General features: G+C 34.7%; 4 protein-coding genes across 4 annotated transcripts in view; 1 reads left to right on the top strand and 3 right to left on the bottom strand.

Annotated features, from left to right (window-relative positions):
- LOC17891566 (protein NETWORKED 1A) overlaps positions 1-1,029 on the bottom strand; it is a 6,748-nt gene extending 5,719 nt beyond the window's left edge. Inside the window, exons 1-2 of the mRNA XM_006300208.2 lie at positions 923-1,029; positions 45-304 (exon numbers count right to left, since the gene is read on the bottom strand). Of these exons, the coding sequence (XP_006300270.2) occupies positions 45-144 (100 nt within the window). The 5' untranslated portion in view covers positions 145-304; positions 923-1,029. The remainder of the gene's footprint in view (positions 1-44; positions 305-922) is intronic.
- A 4,116-nt stretch (positions 1,030-5,145) lies between these two features.
- LOC17891243 (leucine-rich repeat extensin-like protein 6) lies at positions 5,146-6,861 on the bottom strand. Its single transcript, XM_006299682.2, has one exon. The coding sequence runs from the start codon at positions 6,680-6,682 to the stop codon at positions 5,342-5,344; it is 1,341 nt and encodes a 446-aa protein (XP_006299744.1). The 5' UTR covers positions 6,683-6,861; the 3' UTR covers positions 5,146-5,341.
- A 4,191-nt stretch (positions 6,862-11,052) lies between these two features.
- LOC17893773 (VAN3-binding protein) lies at positions 11,053-14,908 on the top strand. Its single transcript, XM_006297495.2, has 7 exons — positions 11,053-11,606; positions 12,080-12,190; positions 12,550-12,991; positions 13,249-13,497; positions 13,601-13,650; positions 13,992-14,049; positions 14,464-14,908. The coding sequence occupies exons 1-7, from the start codon at positions 11,286-11,288 to the stop codon at positions 14,676-14,678; spliced, it is 1,446 nt and encodes a 481-aa protein (XP_006297557.1). The 5' UTR covers positions 11,053-11,285; the 3' UTR covers positions 14,679-14,908.
- A 155-nt stretch (positions 14,909-15,063) lies between these two features.
- LOC17890994 (putative F-box protein At3g22421) lies at positions 15,064-16,441 on the bottom strand. The gene is made up of 2 exons (XM_023785591.1): positions 16,183-16,441; positions 15,064-15,507 (listed from the first exon to the last, which is right to left on the bottom strand). The coding sequence occupies exons 1-2, from the start codon at positions 16,439-16,441 to the stop codon at positions 15,143-15,145; spliced, it is 624 nt and encodes a 207-aa protein (XP_023641359.1). The 3' UTR covers positions 15,064-15,142.
- Positions 16,442-17,455: the final 1,014 nt, after the last annotated feature.

Raw genomic sequence — 17,455 nt, forward strand, 5'->3', positions numbered from 1 at the left:
AGAGAGAGAGAGAGAGAGAGAGAGAGAGAGAGAGAGAGAGGCACCTGCAAGATTCTGTTGAATCCATTTAGAGTTTTTTGGAATATGACTATCCCACCACCAGGAGTATAAGCGCCTGGACTCAGAGTGCAACACAGTAGCCATGACACCGGCTGCTAGAAGCACAAAGAGTGGTCTAGACTTCACCCAAGGGTGGTCAAGTCCGAGGTAAGGATTCCAGGCCAGAATCAATCTCTACTAATTAATAAACTTCAAACTGAAGATCCCCTTTAATCTCTCTACGTCAGGCTTTTCATCTACAAAACTGAACCAAACAATGCCACATTATAAGAGGGAATCATTAGAACAAATGCTGCTAAAGGTTCAACAGAATCAAACTCCAGATCTCTAACTTATTCTGAATCTTCCAGGAGAAACTAATCTTGAGAGAAAAAGAAAACAAAATTACTTTCCACAACACAACAGATACAAAGAATCTCCCAACATAGAAGCATTACTCCAAATACTAAACAAATCAGAGAAAGCAAGAAATCAAACAAGAGGAAATAAAAATCAAGACTTTACTGGTTTGGTGAGGGAAAAAACAAATTAGAATCAGACAACACACCAGTGGAAACGTTTGTAAGAGGCTCAATGTATCACTGAAGAACCGAGAAAAAAAAAGTATAACTTGTCAAAGTTTTCTCAGATCAAATTTACCAGAAAAAGAGCAAATAGGTAGAAACATAAACTCAAAAAAACAAGTCTTTCATCAAGCAATATAAAAAAAGAAACAAAAAAAACGAACAGTTGAGTAGATTGGATCGTACAAATCGGAAATGAGAACAAGACCAAACAAGTGAAGTAGTGTAAGAACAAAGCATTCTTCATAAGAATATAAATGTAATAAGAACAGAGAGATGATAAGAGAGAAGAAACATACCGAAGGAAGAAGAAACTGAGAGGAATGGCTGCAAAATGATAGAGAAAGTCATCTCATTGTCTTCTCTATTTCACACTCCTCCGCACAACAACAGCTCTCTCTCTCTTTCTCTCTCTATCTTTGTGTCTGCAATTATATTCTTTTAGATTTGGAACTCTTTTTTTTATATATTTGTGCGACAAAAATAAAAGATGAGAATGATTTGACGCACAACAGTAACTTTTTTTTTTGTTAAATATAAAAATTGTTTTCTTACCTTTTCTTTAATCTCTTTTTTTATCTTAATAATGACATTTGTTTTGGAAATTGCAACGTTGAATAGTAATGAATTAAATGAGAATTAATTAGGGGTAGAAACTTACTTATTTCAACAAACGTGTAAACTAGTTTTTAAAAATATATATATATAAATTGTTGTAGTCAATGCAATTAAGAGAAAATGATACGGTCGTTGTGAGTTTTTTTTTAATCGTAATCGGAGATTTGGGGATTTTGTGGAAGGTTGTTAACTTGTAATTATCATTTTTCAAATTTCAAAGTTATGAATTTTTAATTTTCTTCAAAGAGGGATTTTTTTTTCCTAATGACTTTTGTAGTAGTCTAGTGATTTGTGCTAAAGATTAGGTAACATTAATGTAGGTTGACAATATTAGATCTGAATCATGCATGAAACGAAAATGACAAATCTGTCCTTTGATCAAATTTGTGTTTTTTTTGTTCTCTTCTTGGTTTTTACAAAAGGTTGGTCCTTTAACCTGTCCACTTCTGCTCAATTTGACTGTCTGACTGATAAAATAAAAATAAAAATTAAGAAATCAATTAGTTTGTATTTTTAAGGAAAGGTAAACTGGTTTTGTTTTAGTAGTTCTTGCATAATCTTGTTTAGTGATATATACTTAAGTAGATGTACAAACTAGAACTGGATCCACGGAAAAAAAAAAAAAAAAAATCTCTCTTACTAAAATATTCTTTGTTAAATTTGGAAAGAGTACAATCATTCCAAAGCTTGTGACCCCATGAGATATGTTTGTGAAATAGCATGATTAAAATTTTATGCATACATAACATTAAATAAAATAAAATTTGTGAGCTGATATTTCTTTAAATATACCCACATGTATAATAGTTATGGAAAAGCCCACCTTTTATAAAATTGGACTAATTAAATTACCTTTTCTATTAATTGAAATACCTTTGTTAAGTACATCGTACTATTTTGTTTATAATTAGTGAGTTACTAAAAAAATAGAGAAGTTAATTTAAAAAATATGTAAACCGACATCTCTTTAAAAACTAACATGCTGATAATAAATTTAGAATGCAATCTTTCCATCTAATTTAAATTATATTTCTCACCTATTTAAAATCTCTTTATTAATTATACAGAGTACTATTTAATTTTTAATACTAGCTTTTATATAAAAAGAGACACGTTGAAGAACTCTATAGTTCCTGTTGTTCACGTGTATATATTAGCTTTTGATCTATTCTTAATAAATCCATATCACCGAAGGAGTAATTAAGTAACCGATCAATTAAGCAAAGATTATTCTAATATTTACTTTAATTACTACTGTCAAAGTGAACTTTCATCTCATAATCATCAAATAAGCAAAGGGTTCATCATGTATTAGCCTCGACTTAATGGTGGGGGAAACGATTACTTACTTAAGAAACTTTCTTTATATTATAACCCTTCGTCTCACACCGTCACACGTTAAGTACCGTTACTTATATATTATCGCTAAAAAAAATGGCAATGTTTGGTTATATATGTACCAACCAAGTACGTAACGTTACCAATGCTATCGTGACCACCTTGTTATAAAAAAAAAAAAAAAAAAAACAGAAGAAATTATCCGTCGACCAGTTGCTAAATTAATATCTAAGGAAAAAATAATAATTTGTCATATATTGCTTAAAACATGCCATGTTAGTAAAATTGAATAATACCTTGTCATTTCATTCTTACAAGCCAATCCGATCCAAAAAAACATCATGATGTTGATATATGTTGTGTGTTTTACGTGGGAATGCAAGAATTAAATCGCTTCAATACTTGTTTTTAAAAGTCACAAAAGTATATCAATAGTGAACAAAGTAGTAATTGTAAAGCTGTGTGGTGTATTGGTGGCTCTAGGGTTTAATAGTATGATACAGCCTCATCCACTGCTCGCAAACTCTGTGCATGGACCATTTGGTCGTTTGGATTTTAGCATCTTTTATATTCACGGTGGCTTTGCGGTAAACCTTTTTTTTACTTTGGGTGTTTCAACAAAACTATAGTGTAGTGTGTGTTTTTTTTCTATCTTTACTTGTGGTCCAAACCTACAACGTTTAGGATTTAGATGTATCCCAACACTCTAAAAACTCGGTTTAATCTTTTTTTGCACGAACATTATAAAGCCCACCAACAAACATCAATAGCAATATCTTCAAAATCACAAAAGAGGATAACCAAAGGGGTCATCAAAATCTCCTAAAACAAAAGAGAAGAAAAAAGAAAAAAGAAAAAGGAGTCACCTGAAAGAATGAAAAGGTGAGATGTCTTCAAAGTGTCCTATGTATGAAGCTAATATATTGTTTTTTTTTCCTTTTTGGTTGGTAAAATAATGCTCCCAACATTTGCAACTCTATAATTCTGTAAAGTCCTCTTATTACAAAAAGGCAGAAAGATTATGGGGGCCAATGCATGATATATTAACATCCTATAATGATTATTAACATCCACATGTGAATATGTGATACATAAAATATAACATATGTGCATATATAGTATATGCATCTAATAATATGATGAAGTTACAAATTGTGTATGTGAAGAGTATATAGGTGGGTGAATGGTCGTCAATGTTTTAAAGATTGATGGTGAAGTGTCATGGGTTTAAAGGTCTCCTTGTCGGTTTGGTAAACAACACATCAACTTCGCAGTTTGCAGTTTCTTCCAACCCGTTTTGTTTTTGTCTCCTTGAAGCACTCTTCTTCATCTCTCGTTTATTCTAAACCGTCCCCAGTTTAGCTAGATTATTGGGCCTATGTTTCTTAAGCCCAAACCATTACTAAATTGCTTAGCCATAAGCTAGCCCAATAGTGAGATCTCACCTTTTTTTTATGGTTGTACACAATTAAATTGGTTAGTTTTGTAGTTGGAGCTATAAATTTTTCTTTAGTTTACTCAAATGGTTGTTACTGATTCCACCAGAAACACGGTTTACAAATTGTTGTCAACCATTGGCACATTGCCCAAATATGATTTTATTTGTTTGTAATATGAAAATGAAAGCACATGGTTAATTAATTCCATCTAATGTTAATTGTATAATACTACTACTTTGTAAACTTTTGTCAACCATTGGCACATTGCCCGAATAAGATTGTTTGAATGTTTTTGTAGGATGAATATATGAAAAGCACAGGTCATCATTTAGGTTTGGAAAAGTCACGGTAATTTAATTATTTAAGAATTCATCCTTAATGGTTCAAATTTTTACTGCGATTTCAGATATGGTTGATCACTGTGAATGTTTTTGATTACAAGTACATTTGGTTCCATCGCATATTATAATCACTTTTAAAAAATCTAACATCGAATCCTCAATTATAGAAAACTCATACGTTTGGAACTTAGATTATAGATTTTACAATGTGCGCTTAGATCATCCTTATTGCAAGGTTTTTGCATTTGTGATGAAAAATATCTTATATAAGGATTTTTCTTCACATATCTTAAGGTAAGATTTGTGCAAGAATTCTTGCAATAAGGATGGGCTTACAGAACCAAATAATAATATGCATAGAAGCGTTTTAGTTTTAGATGCTTAGGAAAAAGTAGGTTTTGGTTTTGCAAAACTTATCAGGACAACGGATCGACATCGACCTACATTTAGGGTTATCGGGTCTGTCTATCCGTGGTAAGAAGAGAGTTAAAAGCACCTAACTGAAGGGACCATTTAGGGTTCTTGGTGAAAATTAAATGTACAATGGGCCGTGCAATTACTAGAGATATAATTTCTTGTATGGTCGGATTGAGACCAAGCTGGGGCTATACAAGTACGAGAACTGTGTAACGAGTGGGAAAGAGAAAGAAGCGACTCGTGGTCATATTTTTATTAAGTACATGTACTACTCAATAATCTTGTCGTCTCGCCTATGCAGCAAATTACACATATCTCCCCTCAATTTCCATTTGACTAATTTTATATAAAAAATTATGACACAAACAATTAATTAAAAAGCTCATTCAACTTTGTTTGAATTAAATTATAAAGAAACTAAAAATAATAAAACAAGAACAATTAAATGAACACTAGCGTTACATAACGTAGTTCACAATAACTAAACAGATGGCAGGCAGTTTCAACTATTGCATCATCCCACTCAGTCAAAAGAAGCCTTAGTCATGCACCGCCCCGTCAAAGATCAACAAGGTGGTGGTGGCGACGGTTGATACACATATGGTGGCGGTGGTGGAGGCTGATAAACATATGGTGGCGGTGGTGGAGGCCGATACACATATGGTGGCGGTGGTGGCGGCGGAGGATACACGTATGGTGGTGGTGGTGGTGGCGGTGGTGGTGGAGGTGGTGGTGGTGGCGGTGGAGGTGGAGGAGGAGGCGGTGGTGGACTATGAGGAGAGCAGCCGAAGGATGCACAGTCAGTAGGATAAGAAGCAAAAGATTTACATTCAGCGGGAGACCGTTGCATTGGTCTTGAAGGTAAACAATTTTGACGATCATCAAACTCTTGAAGCCTTAGACAAGACGGTGGCTCGCCGGAGAAGAAGTTAAACGAGTAAGTGAAGTTCTCGAGTCTTTGTAACCGGCAAATACTCTCCGGAATGTAACCGGAGAATTTGTTATATTGGATGTTCAATTGCTCCAAGCTCTTCATATCACCTATAGTCTCCGGCAAAGAACCCACCAAGTTGTTGTAACTCACGTCAAAAACGGTCAACTGGTTAAGATAACCGATTTCCCGGTTTAAACAACCGGTTAGCTGCGAGTTCGAGAGAATGACCTCGTGCAACGTTTTCCCCATGTTGTAGAAACTCGGAGGTACACAAGATCCTTGGAGATCGTTGTTGGCCAAGACAAGAACCGAAACAGGGGAGTTACCGATGTTTTTAGGTAACCGGAACCGGAACTTGTTGTCGTTAATGAAGAGAGCGTCAAGGTTTAGGTCAAAGAGTTGACTAGGAACATCTCCTTCGAACTCATTGAACCTAATGTCAAGAAACTTCAAGGAAGGTAAGGAGAAGATCACGGAAGGAAACTCGCCGCAGAGTTTATTGTTGCTTACGTCAAGCTCATGGAGAAGCTGGAGACATTTTAGAGTATTGGGAAGTTGGCCTTGGAAACGGTTTGAATTGATGTGGAACAAGGCAAGATCGGTAAAGAGACCAAGCTCTACAGGGAGATAACCGGCGATATTGGCATGGTTTAAGTCTATACCAGCGACGGTTAAGACGTAAGGGTTATCAAGAGCCGGTGCACAAAACACGCCTGTGTAGTTACAAACATTAGGACCACACCAGTTAGAAGTGAAGCCGTTTGGGTCAGAGGTTATGGTGAACTTCCAAGCTTGAAGAGCTGTGAAAGCTTTAACGAGCCTTGGGTTTCCGATAGGAGGAAGGAAAGGAGCATGTGGGAAGCACGGGTAGATCGGAGTATTGAAGGTGAAAGCTTGAGGAAGAAGGAAGAGTAAGATGATGAGACCAGAGGCCAAGAACCGCCACCGGAGAAAGAAGGTTTCTTCTTTCATAAGTGGTGAATGATGATGACTGATGAGAGAGCTTTTTTTTTTGAGATTGGTATTGTGTTATTTGGAAATGTGACTTTAAGGTTGCATATGTATATACAATGGAGGTGTAACCACTTCCCATTTGAAAAGTTATATTTTGAGAGAATGGTTTTATAATTGAAGAGTCGGTCTTAATTTTTGTTTACATGTGTGTTCAATGTTTGATAATATTTTATAACGATGATTAATTCAACAATGATGATTGATAGATAATATTGGGTGACAGGGGAGCATTGATTTGACTTTCGTTGGTTTGGTAGAGAAGGTCAGAATTAGCAAAGAATGTTCTTTAATGTCTCCTTAATCATGCATATATCTACTTACATTGTCTAACCTTTGCGTGTTACATACATACGTATCTTAAGATATCAAATTCGATTTTAAGTATATATATAAACATTAAACACTTGTAGTAATGCAAAAGGTTAAATTGAACTCTCCCAAAACTTTGTTTTTTCTACAGTTTTGTAGATAGAGTCCAAACCTACGAAAACTCTTTAAATTTGGCCACACCTGCTTCTGGCCCCCATGGATCTAACAGCCTTCATGACTCGTTTCATTATATACTATTTTATGATAACAAATAAAGCTGAGTTTATAGAAAATAAATTTATTTAAAAGTTGCTTTTGAAACAAAATTATAATTAATGTAAAGCCAAAAAAATCATTGTAACTCCTATATAAACCATTAATGACAATATTGGGATATGCACTCTAGAGCTACATGTGTTAGTAGAACTGTTGAACAGTACACGAATTAAGAGTTGACAAATAGGCTCTTAATCATATACTAATAAATTCGACCAAAAAAATAAAAACTCATATACTAATAAGTAGGTCTACGACAATTGTATTATTTCTTGGACACAAGATTTTACTCCATTCACACGATCTATCATATGACCATCAACATGTAATATTATACATTCATAGTAGTTTTCATAGGATGCATTTAGTAAAATAATCGGATGGTTGTTACTTGTTAATTACCACCAGAAACACGGTTTAGATAGCTTTTAGACAATTACTCTCTCTATATATATAATATTGATTTTCCTTAAAAGCATACATATTTGAACACAAACGAAATGTTGAAAACTGTTGATTAGGACAGAACCAAAACCTCTTCCTTTGATCTTTACTTTAATTAAAACAACTTGTTTGGTCTATCTAAGACTATAGTGTTCTGTATTACTTGTGATTTATGTTACGAAAAGTTCTTATATAATTTAAGTTAAGCTCAACCAGATGATTAATAATCACCTGAGGATTGTAATGCTTTTAAGTTTCATGTACTGAAATTGTCTTTGATGGATGGCGTGTAGTTCACATATCGACGAAGCTTTTGAGTTTTGACCTCCGAATTATACATATGCATGTACACGTATATGAAACTATTAATTATTTATATTGTAGTTACCAAGCCACTTGAGATTTTTTGTTTTCTTTATGTTGATCCAAAGATTTCTTCAAATTAATATCAAGTTCGATGGCTAGCTAGGTCAAACATTTATCAAAATCTTTGATTAACTTCATACTGACATCACATTCATCTATAATTCAAGTGTATTGATATAATCTCCACTTGGTTGTGGAAAAACTAATGTATTACTTTTGAATATACCATATTAAAATATATATATATATATTGAGCACTTGTGGAATGAAAGTTATATAATTTGTAGATATCCAAAAACAAACATTAATGCAATTTGAACAACTAATTTAAAATGACAATGGATGAGGAATCATCTCGCTGATATTATTAGTATGCTCTTTAGTCCTAGAAATTAAAGAAGCCTTACCACACTCAAAACTTTAGCACAAATTCAAACGAAAGCATTGACACAAGACACACCATGCATAGCTGTTGAAAAATTGAAGTTTTAGAACTCAAATACCAAAGAATAAGGGTTTTGATATGCGGATTATTATAATTTGCACAAACATTACCTAGAATCCTAATTTTAACAGTGTGTCTTTTGGTGCAAAAATAAAATAAAAAACAGTATTCAGATTTGTAATAATCATTAGATTTGATATATTTAAAGAAGAAAAAAGAATAGTTAGATGTGTTTGCTTCCTAACTCATTGGAACAAATATTTAAAAATAATTAAGCACACATATAATAAATAATGAAGTGGTAATTCAAATTATTTTTCATGATATTATTTAAGCATTTTTATATAAAATCAATCGACATGGATGAAATGATGATGAACAACTGATACATGTTAGAATTATGTACAAAGGAACCAATATAAATTATTTACAAAGGCATATATGATCCTAAAAGATTTGAAATAAATTACACAGCAAATAGAAAACACATGCCAAAACCAAACAAAAAAAATGAATTTAAAAAAAACTTTGCGTTATAGAAAGGATGATAAACAAAGGATACATGTTACAACCGATATATAGAAGTGATCCAGGAGCCATGTGCTTCTCCAAGTGCTAAATGGCTTTAACCTTTTCCTTTTTGTCCAGTTCAACAAGAGCGACCAAGAACTCTCTTTGGTTATATTGAGTAAGTCAGTGACTCAGTGGTGTAGAAGATCATGCGACTGGAGAGGTCGGGCCGTGGTCCTGTGACTGTGAGATAAGACGAGAGGCAAGGGCATTGGCTTGAGAGGGTCGCAGGTGGAATTTAGCCAAGATGATATTGGACGAGAGTTGGTCCATGTGATTTCCAATAAAACTAGGGTTTACATGATACGTCATACGCAGCTGGTCACAGTATCATATTATACGTTCGATTATTGTAATTTTTGTTTGCAACAGTTAGCTTGATCCGTTCCAATCATATATAAAACACACACTTTTACTGTTTTAGATAAAACAATGGTCTCATCTCATATGAAATTTTTTCAATTTTGTGTGACGAAAACAGAGTTCATGTATGAACTATGTCCAACCGTTAGTATACATACATAAACTAATGAGTTATAACCAAGGCAGGAAGTAGTGTAAAGAAGAAATCAAATCGACAGTTGTTGAAAACAGTTTTCTTGGTTTTGGTCAACCACAATACGGATTTGAGTGTTGTCTAGTGATTCTACGCATTTTTACTCTACCGCAAATCAAACTCTCATGTTTTGTTTGGTCTAGCGTGCCTAAATTTATTGATTTTACTTATTTACTGTCCTAGAATAAATTCATTTCCTTGTGGCTTTGCTTCCTTGCAAAATTGTCAAGCTCAAGCCTCAAGCTCGAATATAACCTTGATGATACCCTTTGATCTAGAGATCATTAACCTTACTGGTGGGAATCATCCAGTAGCATTGTCACTTTTGAATGAAAGTAAGTGACAATAATTAGTGACTTCCGATTATAACTCCTCCTTCCTTGCAAACGAAAAGCCAAAATTGAATCAAATCTTAAAGAAAAGTTAGAACATTTACTCTATCCAAAACAAACTTAGAAGGTTTCCAAGTGTGACTAAATTAAGTCTTAGCAATATTTTTTTTGTTATTCTTTCTTTTGATCGTTTTTTTGTTGTTGTGAGACTGTAACGGCTTAATTTAATTTTGTTGTATTCTTCGTTTGTCAAACTGTAACGCTAATCCATTAGATTTAGATAAGAATCCAAGGTGCAAGTTTTAATTTTCTAGATTTCCATATAGTAAGGTTAGTTTGCCACTTATAATCAATAACTTTGCCCCAAAAATAAAATTTATCAAATGAAAACATAATCTTAGCATATGTTTTTATTTATTTATAGAAAAACAGAGTATATATATATAATAAAGCGTTGAACCAAATCATGGTTTAAAGAAATATGTCAACTTATTTCATGGAATGATGCAAGTTCAGCACACCTTTCCTCCTGCCAATATTTCAATAATGATTAGTTTGCCACATTTTGCAGGTCACTCATGACTCTCATGAGGTCCCTCTTATCATTTATGTCTTTCTTTCCATTTTATCACTCTTTTAAGATAGAACAGAAGTCAGAAACCTCCTTAAATTCTAATTTCTAACCTCTATTCATTTTTTTAATTAAATACTACTACTAGTATTGTTTGTGTTAGTTTAGTCTTATGCTAAAATTGGAATGTTAGTTTTAATCTTGGCTCTAAGTCATTCTGTGCAAATAACTTATCTTATCTGTGTTTTAATAAGATTTATTTATTATTAATTATATGTCTTTTTCAATATTAGTCCTTTTAAGTACAAACATTAATAGTGTAAAACTGAGATAATGGTGTATTAAATCACAAGAAAAGTGAATTAATTAATTTACAAGCAAAATTAAACTTTAAAACCCTGATTTAACTTTGAATTTTTTTTTTTGGTGCACCAAACTTTGAATGAAATCCTTATTTCATTAATTAAACTTTAAACCCTGATTTAATTCACCTTTACGGCTTTACCTATCAAAAAATTTCTTTAAGAGAGAGTAAGTAAAGCATTGAAGCAGAAGAGAAAGAAAAATAAAAGAACTGTGAGTGATATTGATATACATTTACTCTCTCTCTCTCGTTGTCACTTATCACACACACTGCAACCCATTCACATCTTTGTCTTCCACCTCTCTCCCTCTCTCTCTCTCTTTGTAAAATGGAAAAACCAGTGTTTGCACCATGGCGGTCCGACCCAGTTTTCCGGCCACCGGAGACACCGTTAGAGCCGATGGAGTTTCTCTCTCGCTCTTGGAGCGTTTCAGCTCACGAAGTCTCCAAAGCCCTCACTCCTCCTCAGCAACTCCTCTCAAAACCTTCAATCGAAAGCACAACCGTCATTCTCGAAGAGGAACCACAACAACCCATCGCCGCCGGCGAGAACGAGACGGAGGAGAACGGTTTAGTCTCCGGAAACCCTTTCTCTTTCGCTTGCTCCGAGACTTCTCAGATGGTCATGGATCGTATCTTGTCTCAGTCTGTAAGTTGTTTCTATAACGCTTTTCTTTAACAAAAAAAAAAACAGAGCATTTACAGACAAAAAGACAATCTTTTTTTTCTGTTCTGTTCTGTTCTGTCTCGATTCTCTTAATTTCGTCAGTTTGACCTCATGTGTGCTCAGTTTCATCGAAATTTCCAAATGGGTCATTACAATTTCGTGAGTAAAGTACAATTTTAGTCTAAAGATCACATTTTTTCTTCTTCAGCATCATGAATCAAACTTTTTATCAGTGAGTTTCACAAAGGTGGAATTTTTTTCATGCGCAATGATTTGTAATTATAGGTATATAACATCCTTAATAAATCGATATGATTCTCTAAAACACTCACCTTTCATGGGCCCTATACATAATCACAAAGTTTGGATTTTTCTTGAAGTCAAAAAGCTAACAATTCCACTGTTTATCTTTGTCTTATTCTTACATGCCGATGCTTTTGAATCTGTTTTTGCAGCAGGAAGTGTCTCCACGAACATCTGGTCGGCTTTCTCACAGCAGCGGTCCTCTCAATGGTTCTTTAACCGACAGTCCTCCGATTTCGCCTCATGAAGTCGACGACATTAAGGTTCAATATACATTCTCATTATACTATATGTTTGGTTCTTTAATCTCCCTGGCTAATGACACTCTTGAGATAAGATAATACTTGTTTATGTTTCTCACCATTACCTACAGATCATATATAATCTTCGTTTTTTGGTTACTTCGATGAACGTTCTTAGATTTTTGATTATTTAATTGAAGTATGTTTTTTTAATATAAAGCAATCCTCTTTACTCGATTTGGTTTCTTGTCTGAGTTTACCTTAATTAGATTTTTGCTTCATTTGTTTTATCCTTTTTGTGTTGAATTAAATAACTTCTTGGACTTATTATGATTGAGAATCTGATTTTGTTTGAATCTTTGTTTTAATTGTCTATGCAGCAATTTTGCAGAACAAACAACAATATAAACAACTACAACTCTCAGTTCCGTTCCACGGGCTCAACTCCAGGACCTATCACTGCAACAACCACACAGTCCAAGACTGTGGGACGGTGGATCAAAGACCGGAGGGAGAAAAAGAAGGAAGAGACGAGGGCTCACAATGCTCAGATACACGCTGCTGTCTCTGTTGCTGGCGTGGCTGCAGCGGTGGCTGCGATCGCGGCTGCAACTGCTGCTTCATCGAGCTATGGGAAAGATGAGAATATGGCTAAAACGGATATGGCTGTGGCTTCTGCTGCAACACTTGTGGCTGCTCAATGTGTGGAGGCTGCTGAAGTTATGGGAGCTGAGAGGGATCATTTAGCCTCAGTTGTTAGCTCTGCTGTTAATGTTCGATCCGCGGGAGATATCATGACACTAACTGCTGGAGCAGCCACAGGTACTATTCTAATTTTTAGTTTGTTCTCAGTTCATTGATATTTTGGTGCTTCTGAATTTGATTTGAAACTTCAAAACTGATAAAGGATTTGGCTTTTATCAGTTTCTAACATGACTCTATAAAGTGTTTGCTAAATTTTCGAATTTGATGAACATTTTTGCTCATTATTAGACTTTGATTCAGAACTTGAAATATGTTTCTGGTGAAATAATGTCTTTAAAAACTGAATGTCTCATTTTGTTTTGATTCTGGTGTAGCGTTAAGAGGAGTAGCTACATTGAAGGCGAGGGCAATGAAGGAGGTGTGGAACATTGCATCAGTTATTCCAATGGATAAAGGAATCAATCCTGGAGGTTGTAGCAATGTTAATGGTAATAGTAACGGTAGCAATGGTAGCTCGAGCAGCAGTCACAGTGGCGAATTTCTAGTTGAGGATAATTTCTTGGGACATTGCAACAGAGAATGGCTCGCTCGGGGTTGCCAACTCCTCAAACGCACCCGCAAAGGTGAAAAACGCTATTTTGTTTAGCAGTGTGTCTCTTGTTTTGGTTTAAAGTGATAGTTTGTTTCTTGGATCATTGTTTCTAACTTATGTTATTGTTTTGACAGGAGATCTTCATTGGAAAATAGTCTCAGTTTACATAAACAGGCTAAATCAAGTAAGATTCCTTCTTATCTTGTGTCTCGGCTGTCGAGTTTCTTAATCTCTTTCTTGAGCAATGATATCAGTGATCTGATTAACTTTGACGAGAGGAAAAAAGATTAAAGAGAGAGAGATACATTATTGGCAAATCAGTGGAAACTTTTTAAGTCACCCACATGATTGTGATCTTGTTAAAAGAATACAAAAGAACACAGAAAAAGAGATTTCATAGATCAAGAAAAGAAAAAGAAACCAATATTCTTAATGATAAAAAGTCAGTTGATCTGCTTTAGTCTATGTTTAAAACCATTTCTTGGCATCTTTCTTATGGTTTTGATTTGGTTATTGAACATGAAGGTTATGTTGAAGATGAAGAGCAAGCATGTTGGAGGGACCTTCACAAAGAAGAATAAAAGTAAGTGTCAGTATTATATACATCAAGCTAATCATCCTTAACATCATTCAAGATTCTAATCAGTTCAGAGAGAATTTGTTTGATACGTATACTCATAGTACTAAAGTGACATAACTAAAGGTAGATGCTTTAGCTTTGTCTCTATCTACTAAATACTATCAATAGTATGAGAATTCAAACTTTGATGTGGGTCTAGTTTGAATTTGGGGATTTGAGAAGAAAAGAAAAAAGAAAAGCAAAAGGGTTTTGGGACCAAAGTGATCAGAGGATCAAAACAAAAGGAGACGCCATCTTTAACTTTTTTTTTTCTCCTGTTGTCTTTCTTTTGAAATGTGAATAATCAAGACTCTATGTTACATCTCCTTTAATAATAAAAATTTACTAATCTTTTCTTCTTCTTTGATATTACTACAGATGTTGTGATTGATGTGATCAAAAACATTCCGGCTTGGCCAGGCCGCCATTTGCTAGAAGGAGGAGAGGATTTGAGATACTTTGGATTAAAGACAGTTCCCCGAGGGATAGTAGAATTTGAGTGCAGAAGCCAGAGAGAGTATGAAATGTGGACACAAGGTGTCTCAAGGCTTCTTGCTGTTGCTGCCGAGAGGAATAATAGATATAGGATATGAAGTAGTTTAAGAGTTTAGAGCTACTTTTTGAGGGGGTGAAATCTAACTTATGGGGCCAAACTAGAACTTGGAGAAAAGATAAGGGTAATGTATATAAATGGACCCTCAAGGGGTTGTTGGTTAAGCAAAACTTGGTGTATGAATTTTGTTTTCATTTAGTGTTGTTTTGTTTTGTAAAAAAAGTGTTTAATTTTAAGTTCAATATATGAAAAGGGTATCTTGTGTGTCTATTTTCTATATTTCTTAGGAACATGGAAAAAATATCGATCTTACTTTTGTGTCATGTTTGAAATCAAACATCACATCCTTACAATCATGTTGTCACACTTAATAATACCAACTAGCTTACTACATCTTCTCTAAGATATGAAAGTTGCAGCCATAATATTATGCTCATATACATTTTAAAGCAGACTATAATTGTTATGCTCGGTGAATTTATGCTCATCTAAATTCTTTATAAGTCACAAACCAATACCACCTTCTCGTATTCCCTTTTCGATGGCTTCGGCATATAGAAGACGCTTGGTTAGCTCTTCTTCATGTGAAACAAATCTCGATATGTTTTCATCACATCGACGCTTCTCTAAGTCACTTTGTTGCTTCCTTTGGAATCCTGGAGATAGCTCGATTTGCACTAAACTTGGAGCATAAGAGCACACAAGTGGGTGGTAAAAAAGTTTATCTTCAGGTTCTCCAAGACTCACTTCTTTACCGTATCCAGCATCTCCCATGATGTGAAACGTGTCCTCACCATTCCACGTTTTATCAAGAATCATAGCAACTCTCTTCGCCTCATCAATGAAGAAAGCCCCATGTAGTAGTCTTCCTGGAATCAGAGTACCCAAATTATCAATATTTAGTGTCAAGAACCTAGTCCACAACATCTTTTTGGCCTCAATCTTAGTCGTGAACCAAAACTCAACAACATAGTCGTAGCAAAACAAAGCCGCAAGCTTCTCGTCTCTAACACAAGAGAGAGCGACAAGGCTATCATCCTTAGCTCCAAAAGGCAGACGCATAAGCGGCCCAAATCTCTCCTTTGTAAAATCAAAACAGATTATGTGAATATAGTCGATGTCGAATGATTTCCATTTATGAGCACACCAGTAAGTGTTTCCCTTGAGAGACACGCCACGGTCAGCAAGATTTATAGTCCATTGCGGAGTGACATCAAGAGTTGTCCATAAATCAGACTCAAAATCATACATTTCATACCACATAACAAACAAGGGACCAGAGAATATATGGAATTCATTATCTATAAACCTCAAGATTTTGTGGCAGCGTTTCTTGTTGTTGTATCCAAGAGCGTACCTGTACATGTCAGTTCCATCGCCTGTTTTGAAAGAATGTCTAGGCTCTATCCACCTTGTTTGCCCCCAATACGGGTTCCAAACAACAAGACTAAAGTTTTCGTCTTTCAAGACGCATAGCAATAAACCCTCACAGTGAAACACTTGAGATATCTTGATTTGGTCATTGTTTTGGCAAATAAGTTTACCTTTCTGCTCGGTTAATGCATCTCCTCCTCCATTTTCCATGACTATGCTCATTAAATAAAGAGTGTTATCCCTCAACAGGATCATCTTAGACTCCCCTTCCCTTGTTGTTGCATCTTCACCAATAAAGCTCTGATTCTTGAACAAGTTGTTCCACTTTTTGCATGTCAATCTCACTGATCTCCTAGATTTGAAGCCAGTTCTAGAAAGAATCACGTTTAACAACTCCTCTGGAAGATGAGAAATTGTTGTAGTCCACATTTCTGAGATCTCTGTTGTTTATTATTGCCGCGGCTGTGAATGAATCTCAGCTAAGAAAATGAAACCTAATCGTAACCTAGCTTGAGTTTGAAAGCTGGACCAAACTTGTTTATTTGGGCCTTCAATAAATAAATTCATATGTTTTCGTAATCATTCAGCTAACAATTGTTGTATTGCAGGAAAATATTATTAAAAATTTTAAAAAAAAAACAAAACACAAAAATAACAAAAGAAAAGGTTGCCTAAAAATACTAAGTTAGGTCTTTGTTTTGATTTTAGGGCATGAAGAGTTTGTTGCCACACTTGCATCGCCAAGCTTCCGGATAATAACCCATCGGACCTGGATGAATCACAACGTAAACTGGTTTACACGGCTCACACTTCTCACACTTGGATATACACTTCGGCGCCATTGCACCCGGCCTATGTAACGCCTTTTGATCTACGATCGACTCATCTGTCTCATTGCTCACTGGTCCAAGCCCTCGGCCTGGTGTAACAACGAAACTCACTCTCTATAGTAAATATTAGTCTAGAAGAACAACGAATATGTTTTGCACTTTTTTCATTCTTAAGCAACAAAAAAACAAACTATGCCATAAAGATCATGTATGGTAAAGAGTTTAGATGCCCGTTCATACCGAAACTGCGATAAGAATTTGTTTTAGGTTTAGGAATTTGAGATTATACTATAGAGTGGCTCAAATTCAAAAGAAAGTCTTATATGAAATGGATAATTGGAGATCGATAGAAATGACTAGGCTAAGATATATATATCATCATTTAGACGAGTACCTAGAAGGTAATTGATAAATATTAACATTTAGTTTTGGGAAGTTTTTCATTATACCTAAATATATTATTTACATATAGATATATATTAATAGATGTATATACAAGAAATGGCTTCACTAAAATTTATAATTTCCAAAATGTACTAAATCTAAATCCCCAACATTCCCATAATCAATTGAGTGAGCCACACACCAATTTATTAGATTTCGACAGTCCAAT

Source organism: Capsella rubella, unplaced genomic scaffold (assembly GCF_000375325.1).
Source record: "Capsella rubella cultivar Monte Gargano unplaced genomic scaffold, Caprub1_0 scaffold_3, whole genome shotgun sequence".
NCBI classification, from domain to species: Eukaryota; Viridiplantae; Streptophyta; class Magnoliopsida; order Brassicales; family Brassicaceae; genus Capsella; species Capsella rubella.

Coding starts and splice junctions, on each gene's coding strand:
- LOC17891243 (XM_006299682.2), bottom strand. CDS start 6,682: ATGAAAGAAGAAACCTTCTTTCTCCGGTGGCGGTTCTTGGCCTCTGGT.
- LOC17893773 (XM_006297495.2), top strand. CDS start 11,286: ATGGAAAAACCAGTGTTTGCACCATGGCGGTCCGACCCAGTTTTCCGG. Junction 11,607..12,079: donor ATCGTATCTTGTCTCAGTCT/GTAAGTTGTTTC, acceptor CTGTTTTTGCAG/CAGGAAGTGTCTCCACGAAC. Junction 13,651..13,991: donor ACATAAACAGGCTAAATCAA/GTAAGATTCCTT, acceptor TTGAACATGAAG/GTTATGTTGAAGATGAAGAG.
- LOC17890994 (XM_023785591.1), bottom strand. CDS start 16,441: ATGTGGACTACAACAATTTCTCATCTTCCAGAGGAGTTGTTAAACGTG. Junction 15,508..16,182: donor TGCATTAACCGAGCAGAAAG/GTAAACTTATTT, acceptor CTCTGATTCCAG/GAAGACTACTACATGGGGCT.